The 23,246-nt window shown below is 34.5% G+C and overlaps 1 protein-coding gene and 1 long non-coding RNA gene across 3 annotated transcripts in view; one reads left to right on the top strand and one right to left on the bottom strand.

Moving 5' to 3' along the window:
• Positions 1–643: 643 nt before the first annotated feature.
• On the top strand, positions 644–21,387 carry DEPDC1 (DEP domain containing 1). Of its 2 annotated transcripts, XM_077776332.1 has the most exons (12): positions 644–767; positions 2,764–3,029; positions 6,339–6,495; positions 6,957–7,075; positions 7,503–7,633; positions 9,022–9,069; positions 12,455–12,592; positions 13,917–14,768; positions 15,233–15,405; positions 17,130–17,306; positions 18,659–18,844; positions 19,538–21,387. In XM_077776332.1, exons 1-12 carry the CDS (start codon positions 720–722, stop codon positions 19,676–19,678), a joined length of 2,436 nt encoding a protein of 811 aa, XP_077632458.1. In that variant the 5' UTR covers positions 644–719; the 3' UTR covers positions 19,679–21,387. The 2 variants fall into 2 exon arrangements, with proteins under 2 accessions (XP_077632458.1, XP_077632459.1); XM_077776333.1 differs by lacking the exon at positions 13,917–14,768.
• The window catches only part of LOC144241724 (uncharacterized), a 168,378-nt gene continuing 157,736 nt past the window's right edge, over positions 12,605–23,246 (bottom strand). Inside the window, exons 9-10 of the long non-coding RNA XR_013338171.1 lie at positions 14,295–14,341; positions 12,605–14,053 (exon numbers count right to left, since the gene is read on the bottom strand). This is a non-coding gene — a long non-coding RNA (uncharacterized LOC144241724). The remainder of the gene's footprint in view (positions 14,054–14,294; positions 14,342–23,246) is intronic.

Genomic DNA, 23,246 nt, shown 5'->3' on the forward strand with positions numbered 1-23,246 from the left:
AATAATAAAAAAATAAAAGTAAAAGAAATAAATAAAGTGGGGTGTGGATAACCTACATTTTTGCACTGAGAACAGAATCATGGCCCCTGCTAAAGTATATCAGAACGACAGCACAGAAACATACACCCAGAAAGCTTTTTAGAAACAAAACCAAGAGGTTTGTCAGGTGAAAGCTATGCCCCAGGGATGCTTTGTTTTACATGCTAACCACTGCTGGAAATCGTGTAGGGCCAGGCTAAAAGGACTTGGGGTTTTGTTGTTCTTTCTATTTTCAAATTTCAAATTCCCTTAAGCCAAAGACTGGTCTCCAAACCATCCAGTCCGTGACTAAACTGCCTCACCGGTTCAGAATGTGGAAACAAGACTCCGCCTCGCCTGCAACCGCAAGAGGGAGAAGCAGCTCCAGGACAGCCGGGTGAAGCCCAGAGTCCGGCCCACGGCCCGGCCCCCGCGCTGACACGCGGGTGCCAGCCATGCAGCGGCCGCACCACAACCCTGAGAGGCTCCGCTGTGCAAACCAACCGCGGCCGGATCCTGGCGGCGCGCCACGTGACCCAAGGGCGCGACCAATCAGCGCAGCCCTCTGCGCTATTCAAATCCGCGGCGCGGCGGACGGTTGTTTCTAGCCAGCCGCTGTCGGGGCCACCAAGCTCCAGAATCGCCTACGGTCGCCATGCACCGCGCTGGGCGCTGACAGACATCCGGGCCCGGCGGGCAAAATGGAGAGTTGGAGTGTGCCTACCGGACCTTATCGGGCCACCAAGCTGGTAAGACAGCGCGCAACAATAGACTGTCCAGTCGCAGCCGTGGACGCCACCAACTTTACGTGAGAACGTTCGGAGTTTTGCTTCGGGCAGACAGATGGGTCCCAGAACCTCTAGGTTTTCTGANCGGGACACGCCTCTCCCCCTTCTTTGAAGGTCAGGGCTGTGTCCTTGTGAGCCGTTTGTCCAAAGGGTCGTGTCTCCGGGATGGCGTATCATACTCTAGCCTTGTTTAGGGGACTCCTGTGCCTGCATTTGTCAGCTTGCCTTGGAATGTTATAGAATAATAGAATATTATGATTTTAGCCGCTCCCCACGTCTGATTTTCTACCCCCATCGNAAAAAAAATTAGAGTTCCATTACTCTGGAATGCCAGAATGGGGACAGCCTGAATGTGACAGCTTCTTTTTGCTGGGCCTGTGGAATTTAATGCAGGATCAGCCGACTGAATAGCACTAGGAAACAACTGCCCCTTTGAAAACTAAATCCAGAGTATTTAAGATACCCATCAGGAACCACTGTTGGTAGTCACTGGATTTATTATAGAGTCTTTGTGCATTTAAATTTTCAAACCAAGAGAATACAGTGCCACTGGGTAGGAGACATTAAGAGAGAGACTTAACTTCTGTAAGCCTCAGTTTCCACATTGGTAAACTAGGGCTGACCATGCATACCTACCTTAAAGGATACCCTGAGATGATACTGTACAGGAAAGTGTGTTGTAATCTACAGATCCTGTGGACAGGCTACAGCTCAATGTTTCCTGAGTAAATAAATGTGTGAAATGGGGAGGTGTGGTGGGAAGAAAAGAATACAGTTATTGTGTTTTCAACTCTTAAATTTTGTGTTGTGGGGCCACATAGGTAAGTGATAACAGCTAATAGTGGCATAGTTGGGGTTACAAATCAGATTTCTTGACCTCTAATGTAGGATTTTTCAGTTAAAAAGTGATGTGTTTATTTTATACCACCACCACCACCTTCATGCTCTCCTGTTGTAGCCACCACAATCCTTAAAGTTTGGGTTGAGGACAATTTGGAAAATATGAGTATCTTTTTAAAGGCATATCACAGTGTTATTCAATATGTAGTGTATTTAAAGCTTACTTAACTTACCTCATCTGTTCTGTGTTCACTATTGGAATCTTCACGTAAGAAATACTGTGGTAAATATTGGAGCTCCTGGGTGGCTCAGTCGGTTAAGCATTGGACTCTTGATTTCTGCTCAGGTCATAATCTCCCTGTTGGTGAGTTTGTGTCCCCTCCTCAGGCTCTGCAGGGACAGCTGGAGGCCTACTTAAGATTCTCTGTCTCCCTCTCTTTCTGCCACTCCCCTGCACTCTCATGCACGTTCCCTCTCTCTCTCTCTCTCTCAAAATAAATGAATAGACATTTAAAAAATACTATAATAAATATATCAGATATTTCAACATTAAAGGTATTTTACCAGTAAAACTACTGCCTGCCATGAATTTTGTTTGGCCAGGTTAGTAGTTATGAGTGCAAGTTCTAGAATAAATCAAACCTGGGTTTGAATACCTGAGTTCATCACTTGACTGTGTAACCTTGGTGAAATTATCAGTCTCTGTGCTTCATATTTCTTATATGAAAATTGGATAATAATAATACCTATTCATAGAATTGTGAGAATGAAAGGGAAAAATGTAAATGTAAAGTGTAAAGTTGAGGATACAAATAAAAGAGTAAGTATTTTTTCTGATGAAAGTTAAGAAGCAAGTTCATTACAGTTCTTCACTATTTCTAGGTTTCCTAAATAAGCCAACCAGCAAATGAAGTGTTTTTACATTATTACAAAGACATATTATTACAATGCTAGAATTGATAAAGAGAAATCAGTATGATATATAAAATTTTCTGTATTAAATAAAATGAATGATTTCACGAATTTTTATGATGTAGTCATATGTGAATAAAATAATTTTCTGTGTCTAATTTGTTTCAAATATGCATGATTTTTTTTTTATATTTTCTTTTTGCAGTGGAATGAAATTACAACATCTTTTCGAGCAGGAATGCCTCTAAGAAAACACAGGCAACACTTTAAAAAATATGGCAATTGTTTTACAGCAGGAGAAGCAGTGGACTGGCTTTATGACCTATTAAGAAATAATAACAATTTTGGTCCTGAAGTTACAAGGCAACAGACTATCCAATTGTTAAGGAAATTTCTTAAGAATCATGTAATTGAAGATATCAAAGGCAGATGGGGATCAGAAAATCTTGATGACAACAGTCAGCTATTTAGGTACTGAACAGATAAATAAGTACAAAACTGAATTACTTAACAATATAACTCCACTTCTATGATACTTTACTAAAATTGTAGCTTTTTCAGAAGAAATCATGTTTTCTTTAGAAAACTGTTACTGCTCTTAGTGCAATTAAAACTACTAGAAGTTAAAGTTAATTGCTGCACAATTAAAACTTTTAAAATATTAGATAGTATATATAATAAAATAAGTATTGGAAGGAAAGAATGAAACATCACTTCTGCATCTTCTGAAAGCTGTAACATTTCAAGGATAGATCATTATTAACCTCTAGTTTCATAGATTCAAGAATTTTAAGACAAATTCTCACAGATCCTTGCTTCCAAGTAATATAATCTCATAATAATCTAAGAATAAATGTGATTAAATAATAGCAAACTTGATATAATAAATAACAGAAGAAATATACTATAGGTTAAAGAGAATAATTTTTAAGGATTTACCATGTATCAGAAGACTTGCTTTATGATTTATATGTTTTCTTATTTAATCCCTGGACTAGCTGAGCAGGTTAGGTATTAACTCCTTTTTACAGATGAGGAAGCTGAGACCATGCTTCAGTAAATCTTGTTATATCTGTCTGAAATATGTTCTTCAACCGTGAAACACTGTAGACATTGTCAGATTAGTGAATACATTTGCTCTCTTGTCAATTCTATTGCAGCCTTCTCTGTGGAGCCTTTCTGACTCCCTCAGGCCAGCACAATTGCTTTTTCTCATGTTCAGGGTTCTGTATTATATATCATTAAACTAGGTCTTTGGATTCTAATACCCATATTTTTTCTCTCTTCAAAATCAGTACTTCTCAAATGAAATGTCTTAGTAGTTGATTCTAGTGTATCAAAGATGATTTATGTTGTACAAGTAAATTGCAGTAACAAGAATGTGAATAGTTCATTTTCTATAGCACTCTACAAATCCTGCCTCTCTCAGCTACTGCTTAGTCACCTTTGTGAGCTCCTTTGCTGTTATTCATCCTTTAGCTATTACTGGTTCTAAAGGTCCAAGACTTGTCTTTACTTCACCTCTCTCCTTGGGCAATCTCTTGCCATGTCTTCACCTACTTTCCTTATGACTTTCAAACTTCCAACCCAAATATATCTCCTGAGCTTCAGACCTACTTTTGCCCATTAGGCACTTCAGATATAACATATAGAAAAATCACTATCATGTCTTAACCCAAATTTTATCTTCTTACTCGATACCTGAGTGGCACTGCCTTCCCTATAGTTGCTTTGATTCTTTTCCTTTTTTCTTCCCTTTAAATATGATTTAAATAACAGACCATGTCTGTTATTCCACTTCAGTAGTTCTCTGATCTACTTCTCCCTCTAATCTGATAGTTCATTTTGTTAAACAATTTTTCACTCTTACCTGGAATTCTGTGTAACTCTTCAACTAGTCTCTCTGCCTCTAGGTCTTTTACAGTGTGGTAGCAAATTTATAAATTATACTTAAAAATAAACTTTACCAACAATGTGTAAGACTTTACTGGAGAAAATTATACAGTTACTTTAAAGGTAATGAGTCAAAAAGGATATCCTTTTGATGAATCAGTCAGAAGACTTGTCCAGAGCACCTGAGTGGCTCAGTTGGCTAAGCATCAGATTCTTGATTTCATCTAAGGTCATGATTCCACAGTTCATGGGTTCCATTCATATTGGGTTCTAGGCTGAGGGCACAGAAAGTCCAGAGCCTGCTTGGGGTTCTCTGTCTCACTCTTTCTCTGGCCCTCCCCACTCATGTCTTTAAAAACAAACGTTTTTAAAGAAAGAAGACTTAGTATCATAAATAAATCATTTCTCCCCAAATTGATATATAAATTCAGCACATTTTCATTCATACCCCTATATAATTTTTTATAGAATTTGACAAGCAGTTTCTAAAGCTTATTTAGTAATATAAAAACGCAAGGCAATTTAGAGGAACAAGGAGGGGAGAATTTCCCTACCCAATATCTGGCCTTAAATTTAAATAATTAAGTACTGAAGAAACAAACCTATATATACAGTTGATCCTTGAATAACGCAGAGGTTAGGGGCACCAACCCCCTGCATGGTCGATAATCTACATATAACTTTTGACTCACCAAAAACTTTTCTAATAACCTACTGTTGACCAGAACCCTATCAATAACACAATCAATTAACATACATTTTGTATGTTAAATGTATTATATACTGTATTCTTACATTAAAGTAAGCTACAGAAAAGAAAATGTTAACAAAATCATAGGAAAAGAAAGAGAAAACATATTTATAATACTGTACTGTATTTTTAAAAATGTGTATAAGTGGGCTACACAGTTCAAATCCATGTTCAGAGGTCAACTGTATATGGAACTTGGTATAAGAAAATATTTTTAGGATTATGGAGTGATAATTTCTGAAGTCACTAAAAAAATATGCATATTTTATTTTATACACTATACAAATATAATTCATATATTTTATACATTAATGTATACTATAGAGTGGTAAAACACCAAACCATATGTTTACATATACTCATTAAAAGTATAAAAACATGAATAAGAAGGAAATGTACTAACTGCAAGTTAATGGCTTCCCTCAGAAAGAGAAAGAAATAGAATAAGAATTTCTTTGATGTGTTGGTTGATGATTACATACATGGATGTTGTTTAAATCATTTTCTGTACTTTTTTGTATCTTTGAAATATTTTTTATTACACTGGAGGGGGGGAAGCATAATCCAAAGGGATAACAGAAACCAAGATCTGGAAATTAGAACAAGAAGAGTCAGACAAAGGTCAGAAAATATATATAAATTAGATAGCTTGTCAAAGAAATTTAGAAAATGGAACTATTTTTTTCTCAACAGAATTGATACCAATAATAACTCTTAGTTATCAGATATAAAGTTAAAATACATACAGTATACTAAGAAAGTAGGCAACTATTAAAATGTTTTTAAAAAATTTTTTTAATGTTTATTTTTGAGAGAGACAGAACATGAGTGGGGGAGGGGCAGAGAGAGGAAAACACAGAATCCAAGGCAGGCTCCAGGCTCTGAGCTGTCGCCAGGCTCAAACCCACGAGCCAAAAGATCATGACCTGAGCCGAAGTCGGACACTTAACCGACTGAGCCACCCAGGTGCCCCAGGATGTTTTTAAAGGTTTAATGGGAAAATTGATTTATGTAGAATTTTCATTCCTTGGTAATATAAATAAATTCAATTCTTTTGTGATTTTTAAAAGATGAACTGGCACTAAAACTTTGTTTCTGATCTTATATTATTTAATTGTATATTATTCTTGAACCAGATTTCCTGCAAATTCTCCACTTAAAAGTCTTCCACGAAGGCATCTGGAATTGAGAAAGAACAGCATAGAGAGCTTTTCCAAAGATAAAGATAGCATTTTTAAATTTCGAAATTTATCTCATAGAACTCCTAAAAAATCTGGATTACATTTCTCTCAGGTAAAACATCCCTTTTACTAATCACTAGTTTAAATATAACTATCATGTACTTACTTATAAAACATTAAAAGTAGGTAGTTCTTTAATATTTGAAGCCAGTACTAAAGTCTCTTAACCTACGTTGTATTGCAAAAATGGGTGTATATGTCTTACTATAGAATAGAACCCATAGAAACAATAATAAAAGTGGTAGTAAAACATACTTGAAATAGTATTTACATAACTTAAGCATGTTTTGTTTTAAATTGATTTGAGAGTGGTAGGGGCAGCTACAAAACCAAAAAGCACTATTGCCATATGTTAAATTTATTACTTCACGTGACACTTAACCTTATAGCTTCACTGTGGACTGTTTATTAATAGAATGACTAAATATTAGGAATTGTGTCAATTCAGTATTTCCTTAATTTAAGCATAACATTATGAGCATAACATATTAAACCAAAGTAATTTTTTTCCAGGAAAATATAGAGAAAATGAACCATGTAATAATCAATGAAGAGCAAGAAAATTCTGTTGATAATAGAGAAATAAGCCCAGAAGATATTGAAGAAGTTTGGAGATATATTATTCTGATCTAGTAAGCTAAAACTAAGCTCTAACCAAGTTCCAGAGGTGTTTAGAATGTTAATTTGACATTTTTATCAAGATCTACTAATGCAAAAAAAAAAAGACTAGTTCTCAAAGCTTAGAATTTAACTAGTTTATGTATTTCTTAATAAATGCTCTTGAACTTCTAGTACAGGTGAAATAGAATGTTTTCAGTATGATTTGTTTTTTCTTTGAATCAAAGTTATATATAGCTATACTTTGGGGTCTGTATTGGAATCCTTCCAAGGTTACTAAGAGAAATGTATTTGAAAGCGGATACTAAATATGAACCTTATCAATTTGGCTTAAGAAAAATATTCTGATGGCTTTGTTTGCCATTCATACTCTTTAATATTTATTTCCTACTCCACTTATTTTATGTAGAAAAAGAAGTTTGTATTCTTTCTTCTGTTTAGCCTGCAAACCATTTTAGGTGTGCCATCCCTAGAAGAAGTTATAAATCCAAATCAAGTAGTTCCTCAGTACATAATGTACAACATGACCAATACAAGTAAACATGGAATAGTTATACTACAAGACAAATCAGGTTGGTATCAATAAAAGGTTGGAATCTTTTAAACTTGCTAACATAGGTTGCGGCTATAATGGGGATGTAGAGAGACTAAAAATGTAGAAAGTAGAATACTTTAACTGAAAGAATATCAAGGGGATATTAGTATCATAGGTGCTTTAGTAGTCATTTTTAGTGAATATCATTCATACTATTATTTTAGCCTCTAAGTGGTATTTATGCCTGATTTTTTTTAATGGCAGGGTTAAACATCCAAAAGCTATGAAAATATAATTAAAACTATTGATTAACTACATTTTCTCGAGGGCCTACAATGCCCCAGCCATTATATTAAAGATTAGTGATGATCATACAATGTGCCAGCCATTATATTAAAGATTTAGTGATGATCAAAAGAAAAATGGTCCATGGCTTCTTGGAGCTTACCTAAGCGGTTATATATAAATTTACACAAGTCAAGATACATATGCAGAATGCTCAAGACCAGACTCTCAAGACCAATATTTTAAATCATTGGCTTATTATATATATTTATGTAATATATTCCTTTTATATATAAGATGGAAAAATCAGAGATATAATTCAAGCCAGCTATATTATAAAACTTAACATTTTAAGAAATGTATCAATAGATCTCAAAATGTTGACTCATTTCTTTATAATCAATTGCTGCCTGTAAAATTAACTTGCATGTATTACTTGAGTTTCTTTGTATTGGCAAGAACTTTAAGGTTTGAATTGTAGCAACAAAAAGCAAAACCTTAAGTTATGTAGCATATGCATATGGCTTTGGACCAGTTCCATCTTTCATTACCTAAAATCATATACTTAATGTTATATTCTCTTATTCAAACTTTCTGTTCTTTATAACCATAAACTCTTCAAGTGTATGTGTGGTTTTTGTATTGGTGTTCAATTTTATGCAGCATACATCAGTTAGCAGCAAATGAATGATTTTAAGCAAGCCTCACCGAAAGCACCCTAATATTCAGATATAGCTCATTTCAATCAGAAGTCTCACTCAAATCAGTAATATTCAAATAGCATACCTATAATCAGAATGGAAATTAAAATAAAACATGGTGGCAGTGAACAACTATGAATACTAATGTATTTACAACCCCCCCCCCCACCAAAATATCCTCAATTTTGGGATAATTGTTATATGTATTATGGAAAGAATCAAACTCAAGATCTCTATAACTTTTAAACTTGTATTTTAAAATATTGTCTTGGCCCTATGTCTTATTAAACATATAGTAATTTTTAATCCTGGTAAAATACATATATATACATGCATATATACATATGTGTGTAATTATATGTAATAAGTTTTAAATATGCTTTCATGAAAATTATGTGATATTTATTACTAAACAATGTAAATTTTTTTTTTTGTATAGATGACCTTCCTCATTGGGTATTATCTGCCATGAAGTGCCTGGCAAATTGTAAGTTAAACAAACAAAATGTGTGTGTGTGTGTGTGTGTGTGTGTGTGTGTGTGTGTATTCTATATTTTTAGTATTTAATAAGAACTAAGGAAATTTTGAAAACAATTAAAGAAATCCTGATAAACTTAGAGTATGCCATTTCTTTTGATGTTTGAGTGACAGTCTAGTCGAAATGATTACATTTCCTTGCATGTGGAATGCGTTACAGAGTCCATAACTTATGGTGATTTTATAATTCAAGCTCATCATTTATAGCTCAGTTTTCATAAATCGTAAAATCATAGACTAGTGGATCTTAAAGGATCTTTAGGTATAACCTACACCACTTGCCTTAGTGAGACCTATTGAGTTCAAACAGCAACTTTTAAGTAACATAGCTCTTAGAAGGTGGAAGGTTTCAATCAGAAATGAAGTCACATAAAATCTACTTCAGTCCCTTTGCCATTGTACATGGCCTTCAACACTGAGGTGCTTCATGACATGCTTGTATTCCATAAGATATATTAATGGAATTTTTGTGTTTATGAAAAAAAAATGATCTGTCACTAATCAGCAAATGGAAAAAAAGCTTTTTCCATAGTGAGCAGTGATAATTTTTATAATTTGAGATGCTGGCCCAAGTAGAAAACCCTAATTGCTTTAAAAATCAGTTTAAGGGGCGCCTGGGTGGCTTAGTCGGTTAAGTGTCCGACTTTCGCTTAGGTCATGATCTCGCGGTTCNAAATAAAATAAAAATCAGTTTAAAAACTATGCAGAAATATTTTCATCTACATCATCAAAAGTTAAATTATATTTGAATAATTTTGTTATAAAAGGATTTTTCTAGTTCTTATGAAATGAGTACTTTATTAATAATGTTCAAGATAGGTACATATTCCCTTGTTGTCCACTGGGTGTCAATATGACAAAATAACAGAATAAATAGCAATAAAGTAAATAATGTAAATTATAGAAAAATTTGATCAAATTGAGGTATAAAGATCTTAATCATAAACTTAATTTGTGAGTTTCTCTTTTTACCTTCCCCCACCTAACTGCCCTTCGGTCTTACTCCTTGGCTCATGGTTAGCAGCCCAAATGCTTATACTTCCAGGGATTTCTCAGATATCCCATGATTAGAGATTTTTTTTTCGCTTTCCTACCAGTCCATGTTATACCTAAATGATAGCAAAGATATACTTTACGGATTCCAGTTCAACAATATATCTAGCCAGAGGTAGCATTTAGACTTTTAGTTATTATTCAATCCCCTGCAGTAATCCTATGACATATAGGAATCAGTTATTAATATACTATATAGGGATCAGTGATTAATATACTATCCCCAGTGTTTTTCTAGAAGAGGAAGTAAGGCTTTTGAAAGTATTCTACTGATATATAAAGAGCTATACATTCAAACCTAGATACTCTATAATCATTTTGTGTTTTTCATTCTAAATAAGAGTATTTTCTGTCTTAGAAAATTTTCTAATGATTATCACATTTTTTAATTCTACATATTAACCATATGTCTTATATCCTCCTTAAGCGTCTGACTCTTGGTTTCAGCTCAACTCATGATCTCACAGTCATAAGATCAAGCCCCACATCGGGCTCCGTACTGAGTATGGAGCCTGCTTGGGATTCTCTCTCTCTGTCTCTCCCCTGTTCATGCTCTCTCTCTCAAAAATAAATAAATAAACTTAAAAATATAACATTATTTTTTTAAAAACATGTTTATTTTGCTCTACGTAAAACCCAGATAAGCCTTAAGCTGTTAAATACGTGTGATTGTTTTCTCAATCCTTTTTCAGTGTGTGCTCACATTTGTATGGCCATACAAAACTCTGCTGACAGAAAAGTAAGATTATTTGGGTTTGAGAAGAGAAAGATTTTAACTTGAGAGAGAGAATAGTGACTCTCAAACCTGAGTGCATATTACAGTCAATAGGAAGACTAGCCAAAGATTCTGATTTAGTTGATTCATTAGGTAGGTTCATTCCAGTTGAATTAAACATGTCTCAAAATTTTCTTATACTGAAGATTCCCAGATCAGCATTTGGCAACTATTAAATTAGTGAGCCAGCAGCAAACATTTCTTAAGTCAGTAATTCATAACTTCACCTCCATAAATTCTGGTCTGTACAGAGGAACTTTCTTTAATAGGCACATTGGATGATTCTGATTATGTAGTCCATGGAGCACACTTTAAATGTTGTTAGACCTCAAAGTCCTAAGTCTTGCTCTCACTTTATAGTGCTCTAAGTTCTAATTCTAGCTTTTCCAATGGCTTTTTCATCGTAGGCAAGTTACTCTGAACTTCAGTTTCCTCATCTGTAACATGAAGTCACATCTTTTTCTGAGTAAAAAACTAATGAGCAGGCATGATTCTTTGAAGAACGTTAAGCTAGGGGCTCCTGGGTGGCTCAGTTGGTTTAATACTCAGCTCTGATTTGGGCTCACGTCAGGATCCCAGGGGTGTGGGATCAGCTCTGCATCGGGGCTTTGGACTGAGCATGGAGCCTGCTTGAGATTCTCTCTCTGTTTCCCTCTCCCACTCTCCCCTATTCACTCTAAAAAAAAATGAAAAATTAAAAAAAAAAGAACATTAAGCTAATGAAATGGCAATATAAAGATATTATTTAAACTCATTAAGGGTATGCTTCATGTCAGACAAAATTTATTCATGAAAATGTAAATTTACAAAAGATAATTTGGAAGAATTATTTTCATTATCTACATATTCTTTGTTTTGTAAAATGAGTTGCAACAAAATATCATTAAATAACCTACTGCTTTAAAATATATTTCAAATGTTGCCTTATATACAATTTTTAGATAAATAAATATTAAAACAAAATGCTAGTAGTTACTTGCAGTGATTTTTTTTTTTTAGTTTATTTATTTATTTTGAGAGACAGAGCATGTAGGCACAGGAAAGGGGCACAGAGAGAGAGAGAGAGAGAGAGAGAGAGAGAATCCCAAGCAGGCTGTACCCTGTCAGCACAGAGCCACACACGGGGGCTTAATCCCTAAACCGAAATCCAGACTTAGATGGATGCCTAACTGACTGAGCCACCCAGGTGCCCCTATTAACACTGATTTGCAATGAAAACATAATGAGAGGGGCGCCTGGGTGGCTTAGTCGGTTAAGCGTCCAACTTTCGCTTAGGTCATGATCTCGCGGTTCGTGGGTTCGAGCCCCGCGTCGGGCTCTGTGCTGACTGCCAGCACAGAGCCTGGAGCCTGTGTCTCCCNGTGCACAATTCTCTTAAATTTTTGAACTGTGGCAAAAAAACTTAGTTCCATCATGAAATATAGGTTTGACACTTCTTATAAGTATATCTAAATTTTTATTTAAGATAAAATATGTTCTAGCAGTATTTTTGCCTTCTATCTTTTAGGGCCAAGAAGTAATATGAATAATCCAACTTATGTTGGATTTGAACGAGATGTATTCAGAACAATAGCAGATTATTTTCTAGATCTCCCTGAACCTCTGCTTACCTTTGAATACTATGAATTATTTGTAAGCATTTTGGGTATGTATGGATTTTTACTTATTATTTAAACTTATTAACATTTTCACGTCTCCCAGATATAAAAGATCTAAAAGTGTAGGTAAATATGAAGATGGGAAGCTATAAATTATTTTAAAATTTGGGAATACTGTGGTTCCTGTTAGGTTGTTTGCCAATAATTCGAATATATCATTCTAACACCAGTTATCCACATCAATTGGGTATCCTACAATTCAGTTCATTTCTGACACTGACTACCCAGAGTTAGACCAGACCCCATAAGTTAAGGACAAAATCCTTAAATTCTGATACTAACCACCCAGAGTTAATGCAAACTCCACAGATTAAGGGCTCAGTTCCACAAGACTGCCCTCATTTCAGGTACCCCCTGCAGACGAGGTCCTCAGACTTACTTGCACTTCTGCCCTAACTACCAGTTTGGATGTCCCCACAACCTTCCTTGGATTTAATAATTGACTTGAATTATTAAACTAGAATAGTTTAATAGAACTATTAAAATAGAATTCTGGAAACTGCTTTATTTAACGAGTACCAGTTTTTATAAAGGATACAGGACAGAAACAGCTATGTGGAAGAAGTGTAGAAGGCAAGGCATAGAAGTAAGGGTTGTACAGTGCTTTCATGCCCTCTCCAGGAATCCCACCATCCCAACCATGTCCATGTGTTCAGCAACCTGTAAGCTCCCTTAGCCTTGTTACTTCCTAGTTTTAACTGAGGCTTGGTTACATAGGCATGATAGATTAAATTATCAGTCATTCGTTATTGCTTAGTCTTCAATCCTCATACCCCTCTCCTTCACGTAGGTCTGAGATAGGCTGAAAGTTCCAATCTTCTAAGCAAGATCGGCCCTAAGTCACCTCATTACCATAAACTCAGATGTTCTCCAATAGGTGCATTATGCATTACAAAAGACACCTGTCTCTGGAAATTCGAAACATTTTAGGAGCACTATACCAGTTACTAGAGACCAAGACCAAATATATGTGTTATTATAGTACAGTTGTCTTATAATTAAGAGCTTGCTAATATTTGTAGATGAAAGCAGTGATTTTTAATGTATTTGATTCAATTCCTTTAGACTGTTGAAAAAAATTTTAAGTGATTTATATCACAAGTTGGAAAACCTCTACTCAGTCTTGCACTTTATAACTGAATGTTGCATGTGTCCTATTTAAGTGGCTTCTGAATTAAGCAACTGCTATTTGTACTATACTAACAATATTGATAGTGATGCTTTATTTTTTTTTAACTTAGTATGGTTTTTGTTTTATTTTTGTCCACTGTCACACAGTTGCATCTTAATTTTTGTTTCATTTCCTGGTAGTTGTTTGTGGCTACATCACAGTTTCAGATAGACCCAGTGGGATACATAAAATCCAAGACGATCCACAGTCTTCAAAAATCCTTCGCTTAAACAGTTTGAATTCCTTCAAATCAACTGAGTGTCTTCTTCTCAGTCTGCTTCATAAAGACAAAAACAAAGAAGAATCAGATACTACTAAGAGACTGCAGATAAGTGATCAAGGATTTCAAGAAAAATGTGCTAAGAAAATACAGCTAATTAATTTTAAAAATAGAAGAGCCAGTGCTAATGACATAATGGGAGGAAGTTGTCATAATTTAATAGGCTTAAATAGTATGCATGTTCTATCCTCTAACGTCAAATCAAGATGCTATTCTTTAGAAGGAATTGTAGACTTACCAGGGAGTTCAAGTAAAGAAGTCTTCAATGTCTTCCATCAATCTGTTCTGAATAGGGAAGGACAAAATAATAAGCAGTTTTTAGAGTCTAATACCAACCAGGAATCTCTAATGAATCTCCAGTCAGAGGAAAGTAATCAAAAGCCACTCTGTGTTGGTTTTAAGAGAACCTCTACTTTGACTGTTCAAGACCAAGAGGAGTTATGTACTGGGAAATGCAAGTCAAAACAGCCTTGTAGATCTCAGAGTTTACTTTTAAGAAATAGAACAAGAAGTAATAGTTCTATCAATATGCCAGTGGCTGAAATTATCATGAAACCAAATCTTGGACAACTCAGCACATGTGTACAAACAGCTACGGAAAATGAACTCGGAGAGTCTAGTACCACAATCAATAAAAGACTCTGCAAAAGTACAATAGAACTTTCAGAAAATTCTTTACCTCCAGCTTCTTCTGTATTGACTGGCACACAAAGTAAGGTTGATGCTTTCAATGCATGTAATATTAACTTTTAGTGCTTACTAACTGTTTTGCTTACCTGTCTTTTCTTCTCTGAAACTGCTTTATGTTTTTCCTCCAAAAGGAAAAGTTTTTATAGTAAAAGACTCTTGTCATGACATAACCAAGATTTATTCTACTTATATAAAACACTTCTTATTTTCTTTTACTTCATTTTAACTTATTCTGAGTCACTTTATTTGTAGTAAGTGAAGGATATTAGTACTCAAATAGGTTATGAAGAAAATAATGAAAATCTTACCATGCTTTTGAGGAAATGTGGAAATTTCTAGGGACAGTTACAAGAAATTAGATACTAAAATGTTATTTTTGTATTTATATAACTGTATTCTTTATGTAACTGTATATGCTCCTATTATGAAAGCAACTAGTGTCATTGATGATTTTTTTGGGGGGTGGGGTATAATTTTGCCTTCCAGGTTTGCTGCAACCTCATTTAGAGAGGGTTGCCATCGATGCACTACAGTTATGTTGTTTGTTACTTCCCCCACCAAATCGTAGAAAGCTTCAACTTTTAATGCGCATGATATCTCGAATGAGTCAAAATGTTGATATGCCCCAACTTCATGATGCAATGGGTACAAGATCACTGGTAAGTTGATTTCTTATGGAAAGAATAAGCCCTGGTTCGTAAACTATTAAACGAAAAGCAAATCATCTAAAAGTACTACTTGAATGATGCTGTGGTCTCAAAATCCTAGCCTTTCTTGGGGTAGAAAGGCTCTTAAAAATATCTTTCCTAGTATACAGAATGCTGGTGCATTAAACCTTTGTGTCCAGTATGTTGTACTTTCATATTGTGATCTTTATCTTGTCTGAGCACTTTACTTCTTCCCTCATATCACTTCATAGTAATTGACTCAGTCTATCGACCACATTCCATTGCCTTGTACCAATTCTGTTTGGTGGGGAAGGAAGAGGAGATATAGGCACAGTTAAAAGCATAAGGGCACTGTAACGAGAGAATTAAAAGTAATATTGTGGTAGTGGGAAAGTTGTATTTGATGAGTTATGTGACTTAAGATAACATGTCATTGTGGGTAAGAAATTGACCAAACTACTGTGAAGCAGTCTCAGACCCCATAAGAGGATGAGGGTGGAGGCATTTTATACATTTATACATTTTATACATTTTATATTGATTGGAAATGAACTCTTAAAATAGTATCTTCTCTCTCTCTCTTCAAGAGCTGCCACTCCCTCAGTGCAAGTTCAAATGATTTTCTTATAGCTAGAAATCTGGAGCTGAGCTCTATTATTCTACACATTAAGGACAGTTCTTGAACAATAATAGACCCAAACTTTAGAAGAAGAATTATTCTTAATTGGGATACCATTAAAAAGCACAGAGAAGTTTGTAGAGGAATATATTTTGAGAGACATGAGTAGAAAGGAGATAATTTGAGTTTTATACTTTTTGACTTTACTTTTGAGTTTATAGGACATCCAAGTGAAATTTATCCAACAGACTATTAGAAATATGAGCCTGGTGGAGATCAGGGCAGAATGCAGATTGTTTGGAGGGAAGTGGTAATTGAAGCTTTGAGGGTAAATGAACTCTACAAAGCTAAAAGAGAAGAATAAAAAGCTGAGGACTGAGTCTTAGAAGGAGAAAGGAAAACATGTCTGACTTGTAGGAATAAAACCAAAAATATTTCAATTCAATAAATATGTTCATTGTCTATTATGAATTCTTAAAATAGAATTCTGATTAACTATAATAATTTTAGAAAGAGGTATCTGTTTATGTGTTTATACTTAGTGGGTAATATGGATATGAATGAGAGTAAAGGAGTTATGAAATGCAAAATTTATTCCAGAATTTGAAGACCACTTATTGATGGAATTGAAAAATATATGTATTGTCTTTAAAATCTGACACAAGAATTAAAAACCATTTTTCAGAATTTCAAAAGCTAAATGGTACCAACCTAATAACCATTAAGTTTATATATTATGTATTCTCCTGGCTTGTGTTTTGTGAAGTTAATTTAATGTAATAAGTCCTTGTTCTTTAACATTCCTAAGTAACATATCTATATGATACTAATAGAACCTATGATATTTACTGATAAAATTATGACAAAATTAAAGAAAAAACTAAGCCTTTTATAACCCTTTGGAATTCTATTAAGGAAATACTTAACAAGTACTTTAAGTTCTTACCTGTCTAATGTAATTCATTGTCTTCATTTTTAAGCTGAAGTCTGCTTATCATTTTATCTCAGTACTTTAGCATGATACCAGAAACTACTGATACTCTTATTTATATAATGCCTTAAAATTTTTAAATCACATCTTTCAATATGTTTCTAGATGATACAGACTTTTTCTCGTTGCGTGCTATGCTGTGCTGAAGAAGTGGATCTTGATGAGCTTCTTGCTACAAGATTAGTTTCTTTCTTAATGGATCATCACCAGGAAATTCTTCAAGTACCCTCTTACTTACAGACTGCAGTGGATAAACATCTTGACTACTTAAAAAAGGGCTATGTATGTATTGTAAATCTTAAAATTCTCTGTTCTCTGTCAGTTCCAAGTGGCAAATTCATCTCAAACTAGCCTAATGAAAAAGGAAGACTTTATCAGCTCACATAAATAACCTCTAAAAGTCAGGAATATAGACAGAATCTGAAGACTCAAAAAGGAATAAAACTGTTTCCATTCCTTCATCTCTTATTTCCATTTTGGTCCTGTATTTGACAAGTCTTCACATGATGGGGGGCCTAAGTTTGATTAACACTCTTAAATCACAGACTTAACATTTTTAATCCAAAGGACAAAAGAACTATCCCTTCAACTACCAGTTTGAAAAGTTCTTCACATGGCCTCTGACTCGCCCAATCCAGGCTAAATACACATCTTTTAGGTGGTTGAGGGTGAGTGTGTCAGAGACAGGGCCATGCTCTGATTGGCTCTACATAGATTAGAGGAGAATCTGTTCTTCAAAAAAGGATAGTGGAGGTAGAACTGGAAGGAACTATTAAAAGTAGAGAAGGAATACTGAGTAACGAAAACAACAGTTGTCTATTATATTCAGTCTTTGGCTGCCCGGGATATATTCATGTTTCTTTCCATACATAGCATTCAAATATTGCCCTGGCTTAACATAATTACCCTTACAATCTCCTTCTTTTGTCAACAGATGCTCCTACATGCTCCTACACCTGCCCATGCTCCTGCCCATTCTCCTACACCTCAAAAACAATATATGAATACTCTTACTATGTCAAACATTAATGTTTTAAAGTGAATTAAAACATCACTCTGGGGCACCTGGGTGGCTCAGTCAGTCAAGCATCCTACTATTGATTTTGGCTCAGATCATGAATTTGGGATTGGTGAGTTCAAGCCCCACGTCAGGCTCTATGCTGACAGTGCAGAGCCTACTTGGGATTCTCTCTCTCTCTCTCTCCCCCCCGTCCCACAAAATAAATAAATAAAACTTTTTTTTTAAATTACTTTGATTTTTTATTGTTTTATAGTTAAAAGAAAAAAAATACATGGTTAATAGCAATGATGATGATGGATGACTGGCTTATTTAATACTTTTTCTGTTCTAAGCCCTTTACACATATTATCTCATGTAATTCCCCATTTTACAGGTGAGGAAACAGACCAACAGAACTTAAATAACTTGCTAAAGGTTACAAAGCTAGTAGGTTGTGGGTCTGGGATTTAGATCCTGGGATTTATCACTACCCTATTACATAATACAGTTTTTTTTAAGTGTTGAATGTTTGGTGGCAAATTAATACATACTAAATCCCATCAAAAGAACTCTTAGCAAATAGGAACATGAACAGAATTAATAGACTTAGACTGTATCCTTTTGTTCACAACAGATTAAAAATCCTGGAGATGGACTGATTGTTCCTTTGCCAACATATTCATACTGTAAGCAGATTAGTGCTCAGGAGTTTGATGAACAAAAAGTGTCTACCTCACAAGCTGCAATTGCAGAACTTTTAGAGAATATTATTAAAAACAAGAGTTTGCCTCTAAAGGAGAAAAGGAAAAAACTAAAACAGGTAAGAGAATGCACAAGTTCTCAAATCACATAAATCTTTTTCAATATGCTGTTGCTGATTGTTATTTAGTAACACTTAGAATCTAATTTCTTATTTTATTATTTTGGATTTTAGATATTATACATATAGGCTATGTATGTAAATGTAGCCTAAATGCCTGGTTTTACTCTTTATCCTGAAATTTAAATAATAACAATAATAATAACAGATAACTTTTCCTTTACTTCCTATGACTGTAACTTAGATTGCCATGGGAAAACAATTATAAAACTTTGATTATAATACATAGTTTTTAATGACTCATTATTGCCATTTACAATTTTTATCTCCACCAAAATCCAGTAGTAACATGATTCTGGCAGGTTTACTTCCAGGTCTAACATACCCAAATACGAACTAGATCATTCTGGCCTTCATAGGCTTTATCAATGGAAAGGAAGAAGATCTAGAACTTAGGAGGAAAACACCTCAGAAGAGAATCCTAGAATGTTAATGTTAACTGGGATCTAAGAAATCTTACCTTATGCCTTTCATGTATGAGAAAGCAGAGTGAAAGGCAAAGATAAATTGAAAGGATACTCATTTCTGAAATACATCTTTGAGAAAGGCACTGAATTCTTATAAAATTTTGAACACTGGCTTCAGGGGGATAAAAATGTTAAATACTCTCTAATTCCTCACCTCATTTTTAAGTTTCAGAAGGAATATCCCTTGATATATCAGAAAAGATTTCCAACCACGGAGAGCGAAGCAGTACTTTTTGGTGACAAACCTACAATCAAACAACCAATGCTAATTTTAAAAAAAACAAAATTTCGTAGTCTAAGATACTAACTGAACTAAAAATTATGTAATACTTGTGGAACTTTGGTAAATGAAGCCATACCTAAGAATCTAGCAACTACAAAGGAAGTCTATTTATTAATAAGGTTTTTCTAAATAAAACACATTATGGACAGAAGTACCAAAGTAATTTTTTATCAGTGTAAGACTGCTAACAAATTAGTGGGCCCTAACTGAGCCAATAGCAAAAGCAATACCAGATACTTTAACCAGAAATAATCTTTTTTTTTTTTGATACAATATCCAGTAAAGCTGTTATGGTGTGTGCTAAAATTGTATTTACTTGAATTTTGAAAGTTGACGTGTTTATCGAGATTAAGCTGTAATTCTGTTTTTAAAAGAAATTAACTTTCTGCACATTTGCTTATGAATATTAGCTAAAGTACAAGTTGTTTAGGGATACTCTTATTTCTAAGAATAAGAATGTGAAGAATATTGGAAAACTCAGTGAATTCTCTACTGCTAAATGCTGCACTCTTTTGTATATTCTTTTTCTACTTTTGATCTATTTATATGTGTGTGTTTTTAAAATATGTTCATGTAAGTCTTCAGTTTACTTTATACAGTTATCCCAAGTGCTTCAATCATTCAATTTTTCAATAAATATCTTTTGTATTCTTATATTCATGTATCTACTAGAAGACAGTGTGGAAAAGAAGTATAAGGCAATCATGTATTCATTCAAAAGATATTTATTTAGCAACTACTATGTGCCTTTTATTATTCCAGATATAGACTATGATGAATGAAACAGAAAATCTCTTAAGTATTTATTTTATAATCAAGGGAGATACTTCTATCAGATACTGAAAATAACAGTACACACTCTGAGGGAGTCCTCAGCTGAAGACTGACCTCTTTAGTTATGTAACAGTTCTCTAAGCTAGAGTTTTTCAAACTGTTACATATTAGAATCACCTGGGAAGTTTTAAAATAATACATGCTCAGGCTCTACCTTATATCAGTTAAATCCAAATTTTAAGGGATAGTAGATAGGCATCAGTATTTTCAAACTCTGTAGGTGATTCCAGTATTTACCCAACTTTGAGAATCAGTCCCTAAACACTTTTTATAAAAATGTAAATACCAAGCTGGTGGCACACTGGCTTTATTATTTCATTGGAAGAAAATGCAGATTATAAATGCTTATCATCTTAATACAGGGTTACCCATATTTCTGCTTTACTGAGTTAATACAAACTTGCGGCAGTTTTTCTTCCATATTTTACTCTATGATAATTTAATATCCATTCGTTAAGTGTAAAAATGTACATAGGATCTGGGATGTCATAGACACTTATTGTTCAATGACTTTTGATTTCTCAATGTTAAGTTAATATATGAAATGACAATGTTTCATTTGAGATTAACATTTTTTATTAAAAACTTGAATAAAAATGGCAACTATATCTTTTTCCCAGAAACCTTAGCTATAAAATTAGAGGACCAAATCAGATCTTTTTCTAAGGTGTTTGTATGCTGAAACTTCCTGTTTAAAGATCTGTAATAATGTGAATTCTGTTGCACATTGAGATAAAAATTATTGTGGGTTTTGTAACAATTTAATTTTGATTTTGTATTTATTGATATTAAATATATAAATATTATAAAGACATAGTAACTTTTCATCTGAGCTAGTGTGCATGCAATTGAGATTACAAAATTGATGTAACAATTTAATAACATGGGGTACCTGGGTGGTTCATACGAAGTCAGGTTTGAATTTTACCATGCTATTTACTATGTAACCTCAGACAAATTACTTAACTGCTCTAAGTTCTACTTTCCTTATCTATAAGATAAAGATTATAATAGTATCTCTCTTTTAAGATTATTGTGAGAATTAAATAGAATAATGCATGTGAAGTGCTTAGCAGTGTCTAGCCTAGAAGAAGCACTCTGTAAATATTAACAATTATTATTAGAATTACCTGGAATTATAGCACTTAGAAGAGATCTTAGCAAAAACATAGTCCTCTGTCCTTTCAGTTGCTTTGGGCAGACGTGAACCAAACAAAATTGTGAACAATCAGTGAGTCTTATTAAACTATTGTTTAGTTATGAGATTAGGGTTCTGATTGTACACACTGGCTAAGAAATTTTAACCTAATATAAAGGGAACATTTGATAAGGAAGGAAAGTGCAGTACCTTCAGAACCAATATTCCTGAGTATGTAAAAACATGGGATGCATACACACTAGAAAACGTAAGCCTTTCTACTTAAGCTGAAGTAGAAAGCCTCAACTGAAGCTGAAGCATAGATTCCATTCTATCAGGAAAAAAAGGCAAAGTGTTTAAGTTCAAATATAGATGGGTTGATTGGTTGATTTGATGTTGATGGCTTAAAGAAATTCTGAGAGTCAACTGCTGAGAGTAAAGCAGGTGGGGAGGATATTGCACAGAATAGAGAGAAGGTATGAAATAGTCTAACAAACTTGTAGGAATACACAGTTAATACCAAATCAAATTATTTTATTTGTCTGGTTATTTTATAAATTGTAGTTCTTGCCACCACCTATCTCCAATAGCTTCTGCTGATGGTTGTCACATAATGATCCACTCTCCCCACATATTGTCCAAACTGTTATTTAACATTCAGTAGTGGAAGGTATGTGACATTTTTACTGACTACATTCTATCTTTGGGAAACTTAAACTCTGAGTTTTTTCATCTATAAAATATGAATAATATATCCATCTAACCAAGTTGTTTTGGTAATGAAAAGAGGCAATATATTTAAATATTAAACAGACCCAAGCCCATGTTCAATTTCTCATTTCTTTTCTCTTTCTTTATAGTGACCTTAACAAGATCTCTGCTGATTAAAACTCCTTTTCTACCAAATCTCTATCTTCATATCTCACAGTGTTTCTATGTCTATCATTGATAATAATTTGACCTCATATTTGGTGGAATTAGAGATAGTTCTGAAATTTTATATCCTGGAAACCTGTGGGGTTTGTTTTTTTTGTTTTGTTTTGTTTTGTTTTTTGTTTTTTTGTTTTTGCGGTTTGGATGCCAGTTGAATTTCTGATGGAAGTTTCCTTACAATGGGGTGGCTGGGCAGGAGGTGGCCAGACCCTGCTCACCTTGCCCAGGGCTCCTGGGGAAGGTAGGAGCAGAAACAAAGTTTAAGGCTAAGGCTGCTGCTATGTCCTGGATGCAACAACCTGGAAAATCATGTTAATCAAGGAAACAAAAATCCCTCTAAACTCTCTCTGTGGTACTACATTTAAAAAAAAGAAGAAAAGCCACAGCTCTGAGAACGACGGGCCCCTGCCTGTTCCGCAGTGTTGCTGTACTCAGCAGTCCTTGATCAACCTTGGACTCATCACTTGGGGTCATGAAAGAACAGGACTCCTTGCCTGTTCCCTGATCCTTGCTTGGTGTGGGTACCAGTGAGGTCCCAGGGGCATGGCAAGGGCACCCGAAGCACTCAGGAGAAGCAGGACAGAGTCCACTTGCTGACTGGGACAGGATATATCCAACAGATATACCACCCTTTGATTTTGGAGGTAAAATGTGTGTGTGGCTGTGTGTGTGTGTGTGTGTGTGTGT

This window comes from Crocuta crocuta, unplaced genomic scaffold (genome assembly GCF_008692635.1).
Source record: "Crocuta crocuta isolate KB4526 unplaced genomic scaffold, BGI_CrCroc_1.0 scaffold17, whole genome shotgun sequence".
Taxonomy (NCBI): Eukaryota; Metazoa; Chordata; class Mammalia; order Carnivora; family Hyaenidae; genus Crocuta; species Crocuta crocuta.

Bases quoted from the DNA above. Each gene is read 5' to 3' on its own strand.
- DEPDC1 (XM_077776332.1), top strand. From the start codon at position 720: ATGGAGAGTTGGAGTGTGCCTACCGGACCTTATCGGGCCACCAAGCTG. The intron at 7,076-7,502 runs GTAAGCTAAAAC...TCTTCTGTTTAG, and splicing joins AGATATATTATTCTGATCTA to CCTGCAAACCATTTTAGGTG. The intron at 9,070-12,454 runs GTAAGTTAAACA...TCTATCTTTTAG, and splicing joins CATGAAGTGCCTGGCAAATT to GGCCAAGAAGTAATATGAAT.